This window comes from Telmatherina bonti, assembly GCF_933228915.1.
Source record: "Telmatherina bonti genome assembly, chromosome: 14".
Classification (NCBI taxonomy): domain Eukaryota; kingdom Metazoa; phylum Chordata; class Actinopteri; order Atheriniformes; family Telmatherinidae; genus Telmatherina; species Telmatherina bonti.
The window spans coordinates 35,241,930-35,260,396 of record NC_136612.1 but is presented as its reverse complement, the minus strand read 5'-3'; the positions used below and the strand labels follow the sequence as shown (position 1 = coordinate 35,260,396).

Sequence of the window (18,467 nt, the reverse complement as noted above, 5' to 3'; positions counted from 1 at the left end):
CCCGGCTCAAGGACAGGCAGCCATCTGCCTCTGCTGTGTGGGGGGAAGAGGACAGAAAGACAACAGACAACAGGAACTGCTACTCCCGGCCAGGGAGACCTGCTGAGACAGGAGACATACATGTTAATGATGCAACACTGTTATTGGGGGGGGGGATAGATAGAGAGAGATAAAGAGAAAAAAGCTCAGTGTATCAGGAAATGTGCCACAGCAGTCTAAACCTATAGCAGCATAACGAAGGGATGCTAACCATCCCTAGCTATAGGACTTATCAAAAAGATAAGTCTTCAGCCTAGTCTTAAAGGTGGGGAGGGTGTCTGCTTCCCTAACACTAACTGGGAGCTTATTCCATAAGAGAGGGGCCTGATAACCAAAGGCTCTGCCTCCTGCTCGGCTCTTTGAGACTCTAAGAACCACAAGTAAGCCTGCAGTCTGCGAATGAAGTACTCCGCTTGGTATAGGATAAGTATATCTGAGTATCATCTGCATAACAATGAAAGTTTATTCCATGCTGTCTAATAATTTTGCCTAAAGGGAGCATATATAGTGTGAAGAGTATTGGTCCAAGTACAGAACCTTGAGGAACTCCATGACTTACTGTAGTTTGTGAGGAGGACTTGTCATTTCCATGAACAAACTGAAGTCTATCAGATAAATATGATTTAAACCAGCTTAACGCTGTACCTGTAATTCCAACCACCTGTTCTAGTCTCTGTAACAGAATGTTATGACCGACTGTATCAAATGCAGCACTAAGATCAAGCAAGATAAGTACGGACAAAAGTCCTTTGTCTGAGGTCATAAGAAGGTCATTAGTAACTTTCACCAATGTCGTCTCAGTGCTGTGATGAGCTCTAAATCCTGACTGGAACTCTTGGAACTGGAAATTATTTCTGCTCAGGTGGGCATGTAGCTGAGCTGAAACTATTTTCTCCAGAATTTTGGACATCAACGGGAGATTAGATATAGGTCTAGAATTTGCTATCACCTGTGGATCCAGAGATTGCTTTTTAAGTAAAGGCTTGATTACAGCAGTTTTAAATGATTGTGGTACATATCCTGTCACTAAAGACATATTGATAAGATTTAATAGAGTTGTATCAACTAAAGGGAAAATGTCCTTAAAGAGGCTCGTTGGGAGAGGGTCTAAGATACAGGTGGATGGTTTAGATGAAGCTATTATTTTAGTTAATTCATGTTTTCTGCAGCCTGTCAGGATGTCTGATCACAGAGGAAGGCTGTGCTTCTCTGGCCTCGGCTCTGACCTCTAACCCATCCCATCTGAAACATCTGGACCTGAGCTACAACCATCCAGGAGAGTCAGGAGTGAAGCTGCTGATGGCTGCACTGAAGGATCCACACAGACTCAGGTATGGAGAGGCTGCTGCAGCCACACCATGTCTGATAGAGGAGGAAGATCTGTACATGTTTCTCTGTCCTTCACTCAGTCAGATGGAGTGTTAGATGAACTATTACACACAGAATTTGTTTTTTCCTTCTACTCACAGCAGAAACATAAAATATCCATAGATGGTCTTGAAGAAGAACATCTGCAGGAGCAAGGAACAAGAGAGAAAGGAAGGAGAAAGAACATCAGATAGAAACTATTAAACATTATCAAGTTTAAAATAAAATCAAGTTTCTAATAAAACAGCAGATTTGGACTTTTAAATAAGAAATCTAGAAATGCAGGTGAGAACAGGAGGGTCTTTCACCTGGATGTTCCAGCTGATCTGAGGCTTTCTGGGAGTTTCTTCCAGACATGTAGAGCATAGAAGCTGAATGAAGCTTCTCCATCTGCTTGTGAAGGAAAAAAGAAAAAAAAAACGCCTGCACTAAATAAATATCTACATGCCTACATACCGTTACATTTAATCTGAAGCTGAGTCTCCAACGGAAAACCTTTGCTCAGGTGTAGCAGCACTCCACCTTAACTATTAGTTCCATCCAGTTAATAGATGTTGTGACGCTGTGAGCAGAGTCCCGGCTGCTCTTACTGCATCAGTGTTTCCTGGAACGACTGAGGTTCCACCTGCATGTGTTTATTACATTACATGTGACGGCTATCAGTCACACACTAATGTATAATACAAAATCTTACTTTGTCAGAAAACTTACTTCAAAGTAATCCCACCTGCCCTGTTTCCACCAGTCTGCAGACTGGAACAGGAATATGCTGCACAATACTCTGCCATCTTCTTGTTTGGCTGCTAGCTAGGAATGCTATCAGATTAGCTTCCGGTCCAATATGGCGGCTGCATTTCTCCCTCTCCAGTAGCTAATGCAGCGTCTACAATATATTATGTCTATGCTGCTCACAACACTGACGCCTTTTAAAGATGTCCTCTGCACCGATACGCCACCACGTCCTCCAAAGCCAAGACGCTTTCATTAGCTGGACAGCGTCAGTGGAGACGGTTACAGGACAAAGTGTAAAATGTGTCAGCGAGTGTTTGCATGGCGCATGGTGGGCTGTCTGACGTCACACATCATGCATCAGGAAGGCAACGCTGCAGACACGTAAGAACACAGAAGTAACCCGGTTCTGACTGATCCAGTGTGGGACATGACGTCCTTTTAGCAGAAGATGTCAGAACATGGTGGAGCTGCTGCAGGAGACTGTTGTGCTTTGATTGTTTACCATGTTGAGTTTTTACAGTTGATTAAATGATCATTTATTTAATATACAGTAGTATTCACCCATCTAAATATTATATATGTCCATTTTAACTATAAGTCAGACTCATGGATTAACAGTTAATAAATAAATGCTGTTCAGAGAAAACTTTTCTCTTTTTAAAAGAATTTTTATTTTAGTAGTTTTAAGTTCTCAGTTTGTTTGGTTTCTAGTTTAAAAGTTCATTGTTGCTCCCTCCACACAAGCAGACCTGCTTTAGTTGCTGCTGCTGCTAGGGATGCACCGATACCAGTACCAGTATTGGTATTGGTGCATTCCTCAATTCCAAACGTGTGTACTCGTACCTGGTATTAATAAAAGTGTACCGATACCACAACCGATACTGGTATCTGTATCGGTACCAGTATCAAGCTAGCACAGATGTGTTTGATGACATGTTCCAGACGTGTTTTAAAAGAAATAAATGCCTTCAATGTTAAAATGTGACATTTTTTGTTCCACTAAAACAGTTATCCTCACTATTAATTCAACAAGAGCTGCACTCAATAAACTAAGACGAGGAGAACCACCAGACCCCCCAGACAAACAGCGTTCCCACGCTACGTATCCTGCTACGTTGCCAAATCAGTAACATTCAGCTTTTTAGCAAGGAATGGTTATCCTAAATGTTGCACGGAGTAATGGCATTCTTATGCAACAGTATCTGGTGAAAATACAATAATGCCTCCAGAATGTGGACGTTTCTTTTTCATTATATATACGGAGCTACCGACGGAGCAGCTCTTTGGTGGAGTTCGCTGCAGCTGAAATCAGCCAGAACTGGCAACTCTGACAGGGTCAGTTAGGGCCGTTAGGACAGCAAAGTTTCTGCAAGCAGCCTGCAGCTCTTGTTTGTGGAGAGAACTGCAGCGTTGAGGATCATTATGACTTGTTTAGATGCATTTTCAGAAAGCCAGAGGCTGCTTCACGAGTCAGTGAGCCGCATGCGATGAGGAACACGGCACTAAAAGCTGGATCTTTGTTTCAAAACCACACATTTATAGTTGTATTTAGGTAAAATGTGTCGAATCAGAATAAAACTTGTTGAAATTGTTAGATCTGTAATGTTATTATATTTGTATTGGTGAGGTAACTTCAGAAAGGATGGGTCATTTATTACAAGCTAATGAAATCTTACACAGTTATAACAGCAGTAATAACCATAGTCACAATAATGTTGACATAAACACATCTGGTATCGGTAAATATTCAAAGTTCAGATATCGGTATCGGATCGGAACTCCCAAAAAGTGGATCAGTGCATCCCTAGCTGCTGCCAAATGCTCCATCATGCAGTTTCTCAGTAACCAGCTTCACTGATTCTGCAGTTTTTTCTTCTATATTTCCCTGTTATATATTAAATATGGAAGCATGTTATTACGGCTTTATGGAGCCTAATTAACAGCACTTTATAGACACAACATAAAAGCCAGCACTGCTGTGGGAGGGGGGCCGTGGTGGTCATGGCCCCGAGGAGCTGTGGTGGCCGTCCCTTATGTTCACTTCTGAAAGTTGGCAACGCACGTAGATGTGAAGAGAGACGTTAAAACTGTGTCACTGACCAGTCTACTGGTGCACCGGGGTGTGGACTGGCCCCCGCTGGGTGGTCAGCTGTGGGTCCCAGTCCTCTGTGGGCGCTGTGTGGGCCCCCTAACTGTGGGATTGGGAGGTTTAGGGGCCTGTGTCCTGTCCACCCTGGGTGCCTGGTACCCGGCAGGGTCTACATCTGCCGGTCTCGGCCCCCTGGGGCTTGTGCCCACTGACTGTGGGGGGGCTCTGGCCGGGGCCTCCCTCTGCCCCCTCGTGGCCGGGCGCCGGGCTGACTTCAGGGTGGGGGGCTGGGGTCTGTGGTCGGGGTGGCTACCGTTGGGTCTCAGGGTCCTCCTGGCCTGCCTCTGACCTTTGTGCAGGCGGGGTCACATTGGCATGATGACTCTTGTGCGAACACGTTTCACTCCGTGTGTTCTGCATGTGACACAGTCACTGAGTCGTCCTGCAGGTTTACTCACTAACACACATTTTCCCTTCATTTACTTCTGTGTGTGTTTCTGCTTTTAGTTGAAATCCATTTTTCCACTTTGTTCATCTCTGGTGCTCCTTCAGTTGCTGACTTTGTCTTCCTGGGGGGGCCATGAGATGCCCTTTATGTCTCTGTACAGGTGCAGCAGATGGTCTAGAAGCTGTGATTGGATTGCAGTGTTTCCTTCCTGGTGTATTTCTGTCTCCTCTTTGTCTTCTGTTTACTTTCCTTTCTGTTCTCTTTCTATCCTTGTTCTGTCTTCTTCTCCGCTCAGGTCCAGCTGTACCATGGAAACTCAGTAAAACCAACATTTATTCTACATAAACTAATAAAATAAAAACTTAAATGATGAAGGGGATCTTTATATCTATGAAGCTCCTCTTTGCTCAGCAGAACACAGCAGCCAGACCATCATTCTGCTGCTTTCATGCTGGACAAGTTAAAAAAAACTGTCAGTGAATGAGGCCGTCAGAAAAATGAACTTCTGAACGGGACTTTTTCTTTTCTTTTTTATAAAATCTATAGAATGAAAAGCTTTATCTGCATGACAAGCTCCTGCTTCTCACCGACAGAAAGATCCATCAAAGCTTGATCAGTTCCTAAATGTGTGATCTGGTTTTTCTGCTCTTCTTTCCAGAATTAGTGAGTTTTTTCTCCAACCTTTCTTCCATCGGTCGGCCTCTGCTGCAGCCTCAGTCCATCATGCTGCTTTTTATTTCCACAGCCTGTATTGTTGCCTGTTGGACACATTTCACTTCAGATTCCTTCTTCTAAAGTATTTCCATCATGTTTCTGTCACTACTTTATCCTCTTAACCTGTTTGCAGGTTTATTCCTGTCAGCTAACTGATCTTTCCATCAATGTGTGCCATTATTTCAGAGCCTGCATATGAGCTCCCGTCTCGTTCACACCAGACCCTCTTCACCCCCGTTCAGTCAGTTTCTTCTCTATACATGTGCTCCCAGAAATGACAAGCTGTCACTCATTTATTTAACCTTTATTTGAACTGGTTAGTCACTGAGGTTTCCCTCATTTACAGGGACGACGAGTTTACAGCAACACATCATAAACACAGAACAATAAAATCAGAACAAATCCAGATGACTTCACAAAGATAAATATAAATAAAAGTTTGAAATCAATGACGTGGTTGTATAAAACTAATAAAAATACTTCACAACAACAAGACCATGATGAATTTAAAAAGTCAGACATGAAACATTTAAAATCAGTAAAAGATGGGATGATCTCCAGTCCCAGAGATTACTGAAGTGTTCCATGTATCTGGAGCGTTAAAAGAGAAGGCCCAACTCAAACAAACGGGACTTTAAAGAGGTCAGGCTACTGGAACGACTGGGATCAAACCCACAGCTCCTCTCTAGTAGGGATGAAATGTATGGAGGCAGTTTTCCAGTCAGAGCCTTAAAAATAAAAAATAGCAGTGTTTCCTGCATCTGTCACTGAGAGAGGAGCAGCCAGCCTTCTGATAGAAGAGGCAGTGGTGGGTGTCATAGCTCTCCCCGGTAAGAAATCTGAGAGCAGAGAGGTAGATGGAGTCCAGAGGTTTGAGGGTTGTTGCTGCTGCATGTCTATAGATGATGTCGCCGTAATCCAACCCTGATAAAAAGACAGGCAACTGTTTTCTTCCTGCCAGTTAGGGATAGGTATGATTTGTTCCCATACAGGAAGCCGTAGAGTGTCGTAGAGCGGAGACAAGAGCATTGACATGGTACCTAAAGGTTCATTTTTCATCTCTCCAGAGGCCGACATACTTCTATTCAGTGACTCGCTGAATGCGAGAGCCATCCCTGCTAGATAAAAATAAAAATGTGTTGCTGCCGTCCATGTTTCTGGAACGGGAAAATAACATCAATTTAGTCTTTTTGTCATTTAAAACCAGCTTTAAGCTGATAAGAGCCTCCTGAAGAATATTAAAAGAAAGCTGGAGTTTCTCTGTGGCCATCGAGTCAGCAGTACAATACAGGATAGTGTCATCTGCATATCAGCGGGCATGACAGTCACTAAGAGAAGGAATTATATTGTTAATATGTCACAAGTTGTGACTTCCAGTTGATCCCCGGGCCACACCAACACACACACGAATGACAGTGGAATTTAAAAACAAAGGAGTTTATTCACTCTCTTCCTTAAAGCTAAAACGTGAATTTAAAAAGGATAAAAGAAATAAAATAGTCCAACCCAATAAATGGAGGGGACAGGGCACCCGGTCCTTATGAGTCCCTTGTAAGCCCCTGTCCACAATCCTCCTAGAAGGCGAACCAGCATCTTGTGAATGTGTGTGGCGGCGTGCGACGGCGCTAAGTCCTTCCTCCTTCTGCATCAAGCGGAGGATCTCTTTGCTCTGCGGTGTCCGCGTTGCTTGGCCCCGCTGTGCCAAGAGTCTGAAGTCCTGCCAAGAGAAACCCGGAGTGAGATAATCGGCAACTGTTTGTCTCTTTTCTTAACGCATCCACACTATGTCCTAAGGGTTTGGTTCGTCCCTTTACTTATCGTGAAGCAGGCGTTTCCGTTTCTCCATTGCCGGTTGTCCGCGCTCCAAGGGATCTCTTTCCGCTGATTGGTCTCACCTGTTGCTGAATCAGTCCTTTTTATTGTCCACCAATCCACCATAATTGGGAAAGGGGAAACGTAACAGGGCGGAGCTGCACTCCATTGTTCATAATCCATGGCCAAAAAGTCCATAAAAACAAACACATAAACCACAGAAAAACATGCATTAAAAACACAAAGATAAAAACATGCGTTGGTCACAAACATCTAAAATACAAAGGCAGCTCCTATCGGCCCGAGACAGAAACGGTGAAAAGGTCCCGATACAGACCCTGGTGGTACACCTTTAGTTACAGGTACGATGTCAGAACTTAAAATTAGTAGTGTGACAAAGAAGCCTTGTCACACACCCTGCAGACCGACACCAAACACACACACACACACCTGTACCTACCTGACGGTGGTCCTGAGGACCATCACGCCACCAGAGACACACCCACGGTACCGGTTAGCAGCCGCATTCCCGACGTTCCACCTACTGTTAGCAGATCATTAGGGGAGCACACCCAGTTGTCTCCTTACTAATACTGGGAATAAGCTGCTGGACAGTTACTTACCGTGCATCTCCAGGCCTGCTGGTAGTTTGTGAAAACCGAGGCAACGCTCGGGCCGCGTTTAAGACGTCAACCTGTCGCAATGCGGCAGTGACGTCACCGTCACGTGATGCACTGAAACGCCGTATCACATGAATAATCCTGTTTATTTTGACCTGTGTTATGATGATTCTACTGATGTTGGGAATGTTTAAATGTGTTTCCTTTGTGGAATGTTTTGGTATGCATATTTGTTATGGAGAACAAACGGTGTTTCAGAAAAAGCCTACTATCTGTGGTAACTGGGAAGCTTCCTGTTAGGGGAGGAGCTTGATGTTTATAAGGAGCTCATTTCTGAGCTGGCAGGGTGGCGAGTAGGTTGGAATGTGTATTGTGAAGCTGGCATCTAGAGAACTATTGGTGAGATCTTGTACATATTGTAAATATTGTACATACTGGGACGGGACACTGTATATATTGCTGCACTTTGGAGGAGTTAGGGCTGGAAGATTAATCAGATTTTAATCTCAGTGACGATCTGGGTTTCCAACGATGATAAAAATAAAAGGGTGTGATTTCTTTCCTCTCTGCAGTTTCCTCTCCTGCTGTCTTCAGCTGCTAATCGAGCGTCTCTGGCGTTGCAGCGCTGTGCTGTAAACTCCTCCCACAGCCGCTTTGCTTTCATTCAGACACTGTTGCCAACTTGGAGACTTTCTCTCTAAATCTGGAGACTTTCAAACCCCCTTGGTGACTTTTTTGTTCAAAGCGACAAATCTAGCGACTTTTACTGGAGTTATTGGAGACTTTTCTGGTGTTTTGGCGACTGACTTGAAGGCTCATATTGTTCTGCAGTTACTGTAAGGAAGGAGCAGCGGGAGCCTCTCCCCGTCCTAAAGCACCCGGCGGCCAGTCTCCCAGTCGCCTCCGGCTGCAGGTGCAATGTAGAATAATGGCAGTAGGTTGTGGAAGTTCACTACAACATAGTTTATATTTATCTATTGAGTTTACATCAGTATTTGCACTTTGTCAAGACAAAGCTTCATGTTGTTTGTTTTCTAAAAGATGTGGAATCCTAAAGACATTGTTTAAAAGCCTGTTTAATGTTAAATAAATTCATCTTGTTAAAGATAATGGAGAATTGTGTTAAATAATCCAGATCTCAGTTTCAGTCCAAATAATTGTGATGATTATTTTGACCATAATGGAGCAGCCCTAGGAGGAGTTGTAAATAAAGCACCTCAACGGAGCGATGACTGCACCATCATCCTTGTTAAGAGCACAGAACCGCGTGACAACCAGACTTTACACATTGACGCCTCGATGATAAGTAGTCAGAGAACCAATCACAGCCACTCGTATGGAAACCTAGATTGCGTAATCTATTCAGCAGAATATTGTGATCAACTGCAGATCCGGAGTGGGACTCATTTTCAGCCCTGGAGTTTTATGCCTCAGACCAGCCCACTATGACCTTTTAAAACCAACCAATGATAACCTTACATGTTAAGTCTACACTTGCACACTGCTCTGCAACCCCTTTTAATCCAGTCTAGTTTTCTAAAATATCTCCAATTTAGTGCAAGTAAGGATTGTTTCATAATTCAGATTTATTTCAACTCAGATGTTGTTGAACATCTCCAACACATCTTTTAGAACAAAATCAGAATCTACATTCTGTTCAATAAATGTTCATAGATGTCCAAACCTTAAAGATAAAGTCATACATAAAATATTAAACATTAAATAGAAGATAATAGAAAGAGTTTTACTTTCTAATAACACTATAAACTCTTTTTTCACTGTAAGTAAACAGTTTCATCACAACTTCACAAAAATAAAAAGCAGAGTTAAAGGGGAAATCTCCAACTCTATTCTTTACATCAGAATTTCCTTTTCTGAATATTAAATATCAAGCAAATTAGTGTCCATGGAGATCTAATCCTTATGAATAAAGAATAAAAACTGCTCTGTTCTCTGCAGGTTTGGTATTAACAGTCTAATGATGCTTGGTGATAAACAAATGATAAATAAATAAATAGGAAAACCAGCGGCCCTTGCTGCCCAAACATAAGTCCGGCCCACCAGGAATTATCCCGGTCCTCCCGATCAGACACACACAATGCTTTTGATAAGTCAACAAATAAAGCAGCACAATAGTTTGTTCTGATCTAAAGCTGTGATTCTATCAGTAGTGATGAAGGTGATGGCTGAAGCAGTGCTGTGGTTGGGTCTAAATGAGAGACATGTCATGTCCATGTTAGCATGCTCTGACCCCCCTCCTCCTTTCAGGGTGGAGCCTGCTGGAGAAGCATGGTTGAGACCAGGTCTGAGGAAGTGTAAGTGTGTTTTTCACTGGATTCATCACATTCAACCATCTTCACACCGTCCCATCACTCATTCATCAGTCACATCAAAGTGTCAATAGATCAATAAGTGCAGCTGGATTGTGTTTGTTCTCTCCATCAGATTCCTGTCCACTCACCATCGACGTCAACACAGTGCACAGATACCTCAAACTGTCTGACAACAACAGGAAGGTGACGTGTGTGGAGGAGCGTCAGTCATATCCTGGTCATCCAGACAGATTTATTTATTCTCAGCTGCTGTGTGAAAATGTTCTGACTGGTCGCTGCTACTGGGAGGTGGAGTGGAGAGGATTCGTTTATATAGCAGTGAGTTACAGAGAAATCAGCAGGAGGTCTGTGTTTGGATGGAATGATCAGTCCTGGAGTCTGAGATGCTCTGATGGTGGAGGCTACTCTGTCTGTCACAATAAGAAATTCACACCCATCTCCTCCTCCTCCTCCTCCTCCTCCACCTCCTCTGTCTCTAACAGAGTAGCAGTGTATGTGGACTGTTCTGCTGGCTCTCTGTCCTTCTACAGAGTCTCCTCTGACTCCCTGATCCACCTCCACACCTTCATCACCACATTCACTCATCCTCTCTATGCTGGGTTTGGAGTCTGGCCCTGGTCTGGTTCCTGGTCTGGTTCCAGGTCTGGTTCCTGGTCTGGTTCCAGGTCTGGTTCCAGGTCTGGTTCCTGGTCTGGTTCCTGGGTGTGTCTGTGTGGAGTGTAAAGACTCTGCTGGCAGCAGAGAAGCTGATGAACAGATGCTTCAGGCTGTACATGTCTGTCTCTTTCACTCAGAAACATCTTTTCAGATTCAGTTTGTGTGTGAAACTCTTCTAAATGATTCTTGGAAACTTCTTCCTCTTCAGTCCTTTAAAGATGGAAGCTGAGCTTCTTCCAGGATCCACATGTTGTTTTTCTGTCTGTTTCCAGTCAAAGCTTCACACTGAGTATCAGGATGTTGTGTTCAGCTCATGTCGGCTGCAGTTACATGTTGAATTAAAGATGCATTATTGATTTGTGTCACATTCTCCAAATGTTTCCTTTTATCTCAATAAAAACTCTCACAATCATTTCAGTCTTTATTTCTTCTAGTTTGCTCTTAATATCAGAAAGTGAAATGATTTCAGAGCATTTCATTCTAATGTTTGATGCTTCCTGGAATTACTTTCACTTTCATTTCTTCCTTTTTCTCAAATTCTACCTAAAGAAAGAAAAGAAAGGTTAGACGTCGTCATTAGCTTGGAAGTCAAACAAGTCAAAGTCCGTCCCACTTCTGGGCCGTCCGTCTGTCCAGTTAGGACCTAACACTGATTGTGGATCAGTTCCACCTGATCAAACTGATCCACAATCTATGAAAGTATGAAACTACAAGTGTTGTGTTGTCAGTAAAAGCAGAAAGATCCAGCTGAAGATCTTAAGTCTTACTATTCCAGTACACATACTTAGTGGCCGATCACACGCACTTATCAATACTTTCCAGATGAAATCAGCAAACTGCCAGAAACATTCAAAGGGCTTTTATTGATTGAAAAGTGTCTTGTTTTAATGAGAAGGACAGGAGAGCGTCCGCTTGTCTGATGGCTGTGTTTAATGTTGTAGAAAAGGTGATCCAGACGCGACACGCTGGTTAGAACACACCGCTGCTGCAGAACACTGCTGCTGACGTTTTGTCATGTCTCAGTAAAGTGTGGGAGGAATTCCCAACAACATGACACAGCTGAGAGTTGAATGTGGACAAGAAGACAAAACAAAGGCCAACATTTCTAGCATCACTGACACAGACGCTACAAGCTGAGGAGCCTCCTCTCTGCTGACGTCTCTTTGTATTTCCAGCAGAAAAACATCCACAAGAGGAAAAGACTGGAAAGCCTTCTGAGAGGCTCGTCTCCTCCAGCTGATAGAAACAATCATAGTGAGCATCTGAAAAGAATCACTTTAGTGTACAAAGCATTGATGGGCCACCAGCTCTCATGTGAACGTGGAGTTGGGCTTTTCCAGCGTTTCCCTGCACGTCATTGGGGAGAGGCGTCCCGCCATGTGGCCTGTTTCTCTGGAACTTTGGCTGAAACTTTTAGCGCATATTTTCCAGGAATACGGCTTCTGGCCGCTGTGGCTTGGCATGTGGACGCTTCCCACTGAGACATTTTCCACAGGTGTGACAGGAAGAAGGCCTCTCACCTGTGTGGCTTCTCATATCAACAGTCAGATGACTTGTAGAAGAAAGCCGTTTTCCACAGGTAGTGCAGCTAAAAGGCTTTTTACCTGCATGGACTCTGCTGGGACAAGTCACTTTGCTACGCTGAGCCAAACTTTCACCACATATTCTGCATGAATATGTCTTCTGGCTTCTGCTGTGGGCCCACATGTTCTGTTCTGTGGAACGTTTAGCAGAGATTTTACAGGGAAACGCCGTCTCACCTGTGTGGATTCTTCTGTCTCATCATTTTAGATCTTCTAAAAACTTTTCCACCATCGTCACAGTTCACAAACTGTTCAGCCACGTCAGTCTGACATGGACTCTCTGACATTCCAGAGTTTTCCACAGTCCTGCTGTGACTTCCATCACGCTCACTGTGGTTCCTGTCAATGTTCCAGTCCTGTCCTGTTCATCCAGATTCATTCATTACAAAGCCTGTTTCCAAGATTATTTTACGATTTAATTTGATTAAAATTCATTTAAGTGAAAAAAATGTTGCTTTTGGGACAAAATTTGTTCTGCCTTTAAAATGTAATTAATTGAGATTAATTAACTACAAAGTCTGCATTTAATTGGACTATTTTTCTAATCAAGTCCCACCCCTATAAAAATATTTAAACTTTTGGTTAAATGTGTTCATAATTTTACACCTGAAGTTTTCCAGTTTTTTCCATTTCTTTGATTTTTTTTAATATTTATATTAAAAAATTGTGTTTTTGATAATAATGAAACATATAAAGTGTCGTGTTTATAACAATCTGCTGCTTGTGAGTTTTTCAGGTGAAATTTTTTTTCTCATTTTGTTCCAGATTCTGTTTTCTGTAATAAATAAAATAAACTCTTTTTTCTTCGATACAAATGAAGCTGAATCCTAAAGACTCAGGAAAGAAACATGTTTCAATTTATTTTACATAAATAAAAATAAAATGAAAAATACTTAATGTTTAAATATTTAGTAATATTTGATGACGTTACCGTCAGCTGCAGCGTTGATCTGGGACAGAACTGGACATGGTCCCTGCAGACCTGCAGGACCCGCTACCAGTCTGAGACTCCAGTGCTGGACTGTTGGATCCGGTCTGAGTCCCAGGAGCAGAAGGTGGACATAGAAAACCCGTCCAGGGGCCTCATTTATCAAACTGTGCGGAGCAACGCTGTCTACAGGTGGCGTACGTACGGAAAACAGGAAATGCGGCGCAAAAAAACTTCCCTTTACGAAGCAGTGTGCACCACATTCCACACCCGTTTCCCTTCATAAATCAGGATCAACACTAAATCTGGAGCAGGTGAGGAAGTGCATTTCTCTGCCCTCATGATGACTATAAAAGGTCAGTTAAACGCCTCAGATGAATATTCAGTATCTCATTTCCATGGTGGCTCAGCAGGGCAAAAGAACAAAAAATAGAAACTTCATGGAGTATGAGGTAGAGGTCATCATCAAAAACATTGAAAAACGTAAAAAGGTGTTATTTGACGGACATGGGACAGGCATCACCAATGCCAGAAAGGCAGAGAGATGGCAGCAGGTGGCCGATGCAGTAAATGCCGTCTCCTCAGAAGGCCGGACGGTCCCGGAGATTAAAAAAAAAGTGGTCCGACATCAAAGAGGAGGCAAAGAAGTGCATTGCTCTCCACAAACATAGTGTGTGCACCACAGGTGGAGGAAGGGAAATACCGCAGCTCACTCCCACAGCTGAGAAGCTGGCAGGGCTAATCGGAGAGTCCCTACTGAGTGGAGTGGTGTCTGAGGCAGAGGGGGACCCAGAAGCACACGTGCAACAGGCTCCGGATGATGCTGGTAATTTCAAATTATAAAATGAACATGTACAGACAACTTTTATATGAATGCCACCAGTTTATTTAGTGTCAATGCATTTCCACTATAGTTCCTGGGTGTTCAGCTAGAGCAGTAGTACCACAGCTGTGGTTGGAGATGGGGACGCCCCTGACGTCACGGCACCTCATGCGCCCCCTCGTAGCAGCCGTGTCCTCACAGAAGAAGTCCTGCAGGTGCAGAGGGACACAATCAGTGCCATAAAACAGGTGGCTACGGAGTTGAAAGAAAAATAAAGTCTGCCTTGAAAGACATAGGCACTGCACTAAAGAAACTTGTAAATAAATGAAAATTCTTTACCTCTTATGTCATAAGCATTGCATCACTTCCAGACGCGTTGTACATCTGCAGCATTTGGTTCAAACACAAGGGGATGGGGTTCGAGGTCGGGGACAATAGTAGGGTCTGGTGTTGGCAGGGGAACGTTTGCATTTAGTGCCATGTTACGCAGCACAGCACATGCCCGCGCAATTTTTGACACATTTGCAGGTGAGTAGCACAAGCTGCCTCCTGATGCATCGATGGACCTCCACCTCCACTTTAGCAGCCTGATGGCCCGCTCCACAAGAGAGTGTGTCTGGTTGTGGCGCATGTTACATGCTTTACTTCATAAACCGGACTGTTTTCCCCTTTTTGGGAGACAACTATATGTATCTGTTTTCCCCAATGTGAGCGCAGTTTTCCAGGTCCTCCGCGCTCTGACATATTCCTTACAAGAACTCTATCACCTGGTAAAAGGACAGCACTTTGTCTTTTTTTATCATAGTACATTTTCCCTCTCGCTGTAGTCTTTTTGATGGTTTTGGATGCAATTTCATATGCCTCTTGCATTTGTTGTTGCCATTTCTGAGCATATTCCTGATGTGAGATGTACCCTTCCTTGTCATTTAATCCAAATATCAGATCAATTGGAAGTCTGGGATTTCTTCCAAATAGCAGATAAAAAGGAGAGTAACCTGTTGCTTCGCTGATGGTGCTGTTGTAAGCATGTACAACTTTATTTACATAGTCACTCCAGTTCTCCTTTTTCTCCTCATCTAGGGTCCGCAGCATAGATAACAAGGTGCGATTAAATCTTTCTGCTGGGTTCCCCTGTGGATGGTAGGGAGTTGTCTTTGACTTTGCAACACCTGTGTATTCTTGCAGTTGTCTGAATAGCTGATTCTCAAATTCTTTGCCTTGATCGTGGTGTATTTTAGAAGGGAATCTGAATTTTAAGGCAAAATCATTAAAGATTTTATCAGCTGCTGTTTTGCCTGATTTGTTACGAGTCGGGTAGGCTTGAGCAAACTTAGTGAAGTTATCTAAGATCACTAAAATATATTCATACCCTCCCCTGCTCCTTTCAAGATGGAGGTAGTCTATTGAGACCATTTCGAATGGCGCAGTTGCATGTACATGACACATAGGTGCTCTGCTATGTACTGCAGGTTTCTTTTGAACGTTGCATTTGCAAACCTGGGTTATGAAAAACTCTACATCTGTTTGCATTCTAGGCCAATAAAACCTCTGCTTAGCTAGATGTAGAACCCTGTCTACCCCCAAATGACCCATCTCAGAATGGAGGTACTTATAAACCAAATCCTTGTACTGCTCTGGAAGCACAATTTGGGAACATGTTGCTGTTTTACGCTTTAATAAACCCTCTTGAGAGACATGCAGTCTTTTCCATTCATGTGACAGCTGCTTAACTTTTTCTGTTCTTATGTTACTGTCTCTCCTGTTTGGTTTTCCTCCCAACTTTTTCATTTGGAGAATATGGGATATTGCAGGGTCTTGCAACTGTGCCTGCAGTAAGTCCTGCTGAGTAACTTTAATGTCCAGATGACTAGCCGCTGTCATCTCTTGAACATATGGGCTGCAGGAAATAGCTGAGATCCAGTCCACATCGCATTGATTGTGGGTTTCAGTTGCACTGAAAATGGCACCCAGCACTTCAGGAAGATACTTCTCTGTGCACTCAGACATGTAAGACTCCATACTCACAGGTGTCCGGGACAAGAAATCAGCATCTGCGTTGCTTTTTCCTGGATGGTACTTCAGCGTAATGTTGAAATCAGCTAACTCGGAGACCCAGCGATGGCCAGTTGCATTCAATTTAGCTGTGCTTTAGGACATAAGTGACAGGGTTATTATCACTGTACACTGTTACAGATGGAGCATAAAACAAATAGTCTCTAAACCTATCTGCAACAGCCCACTTGAGCGCTAGAAACTCCAGTTTTCCTGAATGCAGTCTGTAATTTTTTTCTGCTGGTGTCAATGTCCGTGAGCCATATCCAATGACTCTGAGTTTGCCCTCCTGTCTCTGATACAAGACTGCTCCGAGTCCCTCCTCTGAAGCGTCTACATGTAAAATAAATGGATCCTCAAATCTCGGGTAAGCCATTACTGGTGGGTTGGTCAACACATCAACTAGACGATTCAGGGCGTTCTGGTGGATTTCAGTCCACTCTATTTTCTGATTTGTGAGGGACTGTCTCACCTTAGCTGAGTGGTAGTTGGTCTTTGAGTCCAAGTCTGGGGCTGCACCTGCTGACAGTAGATCATATAAACATTTTGCATGGCGAGAGAAATCTTGCACGTAACTTCTATAGTACCCCAGAAATCCCAGAAGTTTACGCAGCTCTCTGATATTAGTAGGAGGGGTTGTTTTTAATGCCAATTTGTCATCCATCTTGTAACCTTCAGCTGAAATCACTTTCCCAATGTAGCGCACCTCACTTTTAAAAAGGTCACATTTGTCTGGTCTCAGTTTAATGCCCCAGGCTTGCTGACGTTTTAGTACAGACCTCACATCCTCAACATGTTGTGCAAATGTCTTGCTATAAACTAAAACATCATCCAAGTATGGGATACATATTTTGTCCCTCAAACCTTCTAAGCTCTCCTCCATGCTCCGCTGAAAAGCTGAGGGGGTGTTTGTGAGTCCAAATGGAATTCTGTTCCATTCATACAGCCCCCATGGAGTTGTAAAGGCTGTGTATTTCTTGGAGTCCTCACTCACACTACCTTGATGGTAAGCTTTTCCTTGGTCCAACACACTGAACCATGCGTTTCCACCCAACCCATCAAGTATCTCCTGAATGCGTGGTATGGGGTGTCTATCTGGAATTGTCTTTTTATTTAATCCCCTGTAGTCGATACAGAGTCTTAGACTGCCGTCTTTTTTCCTCACGCAAACGTCTGGAGACGCATACGGAGAGACGGATTTGCGGATGAAGCCCTTGTTCAGCAAGTCCTGGATGTGAGATTTTACCTCATCATACAATGGTCGGGGTATGGCATTATATGTTTTTGCCACTGGCACATTGTCAGTTAGTTTAATGTCCATTTTGAGGTTTTTAATATGCCCTACTTCGTCTTTGTCTCTGGCAAAAACACAAGATTCCTCTCTGAGCATTCTTTTAACCAGTGTTTGTTGTTCACTTGTCAGGTGGTCAACATTAACAGGTGGATCCCACAATTTGTCCAGGGGCTCATTCTGGGACTTTGCAGAGGTGGAGTTGGGCGTGGCCAATGAACTTTCAGCTGTTACAGAGTTAACTTGTTGCTCCTCTGTAAGCAATGGAAAACAGTTTGTTATTCTCTGTATGCTACCAATCACGGTTCTACTAGGCACAGTTATATCATGGTGAGTGGTATTCCTGGCATAGATTTTCACTTTGCGGGACGAAGGTGGAATATCGATCAGTTGACAGGATATTTTGAGCCCCTCCTCCAAAGAAAGGTTCTCATCGGGTTCAAACAGCATTTCAGTGACCCCTTTAAGATCCGTGTTCACAGGACAGCTGATGCATTGTGTTTGACCTCCTGGAACTGCAACAGAAGTGCGTCCCGTCTTTACTGCATACGTTGCATTTTCATCTGTAACTTCCTGGATTAAGCTCAACAGTGTTTCTGCCTTTCTTGTGCCTAGTTTTAGTGAGTTTCTGAGCAAGGCTAGTCTTTCACTGGGCTGAACCCGGTCCCCCCTCTCTTTCATTATCTCTTCAATGGCATTAAACCCTATTATAGGTCTCTGTACAATGTCTCTACTCACTAATACTGGGACTAAAATATTATTTGACCCTGTGGATTTAGCCTTTGGGCCACACAGACTAAGATTAACCTCCACCCATCCCTCAAAAGGAATTTCTGAGCCATTTGCAGCTCTCAAGTCCAGGAGTTGAGTCTCGCTTAACAGATCACTGATAAGAAGGATTTTTGCATCAGGTAAGTTTTGGGACATCCATGCTTCACTCATTATAGTCACTTGTGCTCCTGTATCCCACAGAGCTTG

At 43.4% G+C, this 18,467-nt stretch overlaps 1 protein-coding gene across 1 annotated transcript in view; it reads left to right on the top strand.

The window, feature by feature from the left end:
- Nucleotides 1-14,166, top strand: part of LOC306765674 (uncharacterized protein) — a gene marked incomplete at both ends in the record, with an annotated part of 28,392 nt that extends 14,226 nt beyond the window's left edge. The window contains 5 exons of the mRNA XM_079253158.1: nt 1,209-1,370; nt 10,091-10,137; nt 10,268-10,761; nt 13,737-13,911; nt 14,009-14,166. Coding sequence (XP_079109284.1) covers nt 1,209-1,370; nt 10,091-10,137; nt 10,268-10,761; nt 13,737-13,911; nt 14,009-14,166 — 1,036 coding nt within the window. The remainder of the gene's footprint in view (nt 1-1,208; nt 1,371-10,090; nt 10,138-10,267; nt 10,762-13,736; nt 13,912-14,008) is intronic.
- Nucleotides 14,167-18,467: the final 4,301 nt, after the last annotated feature.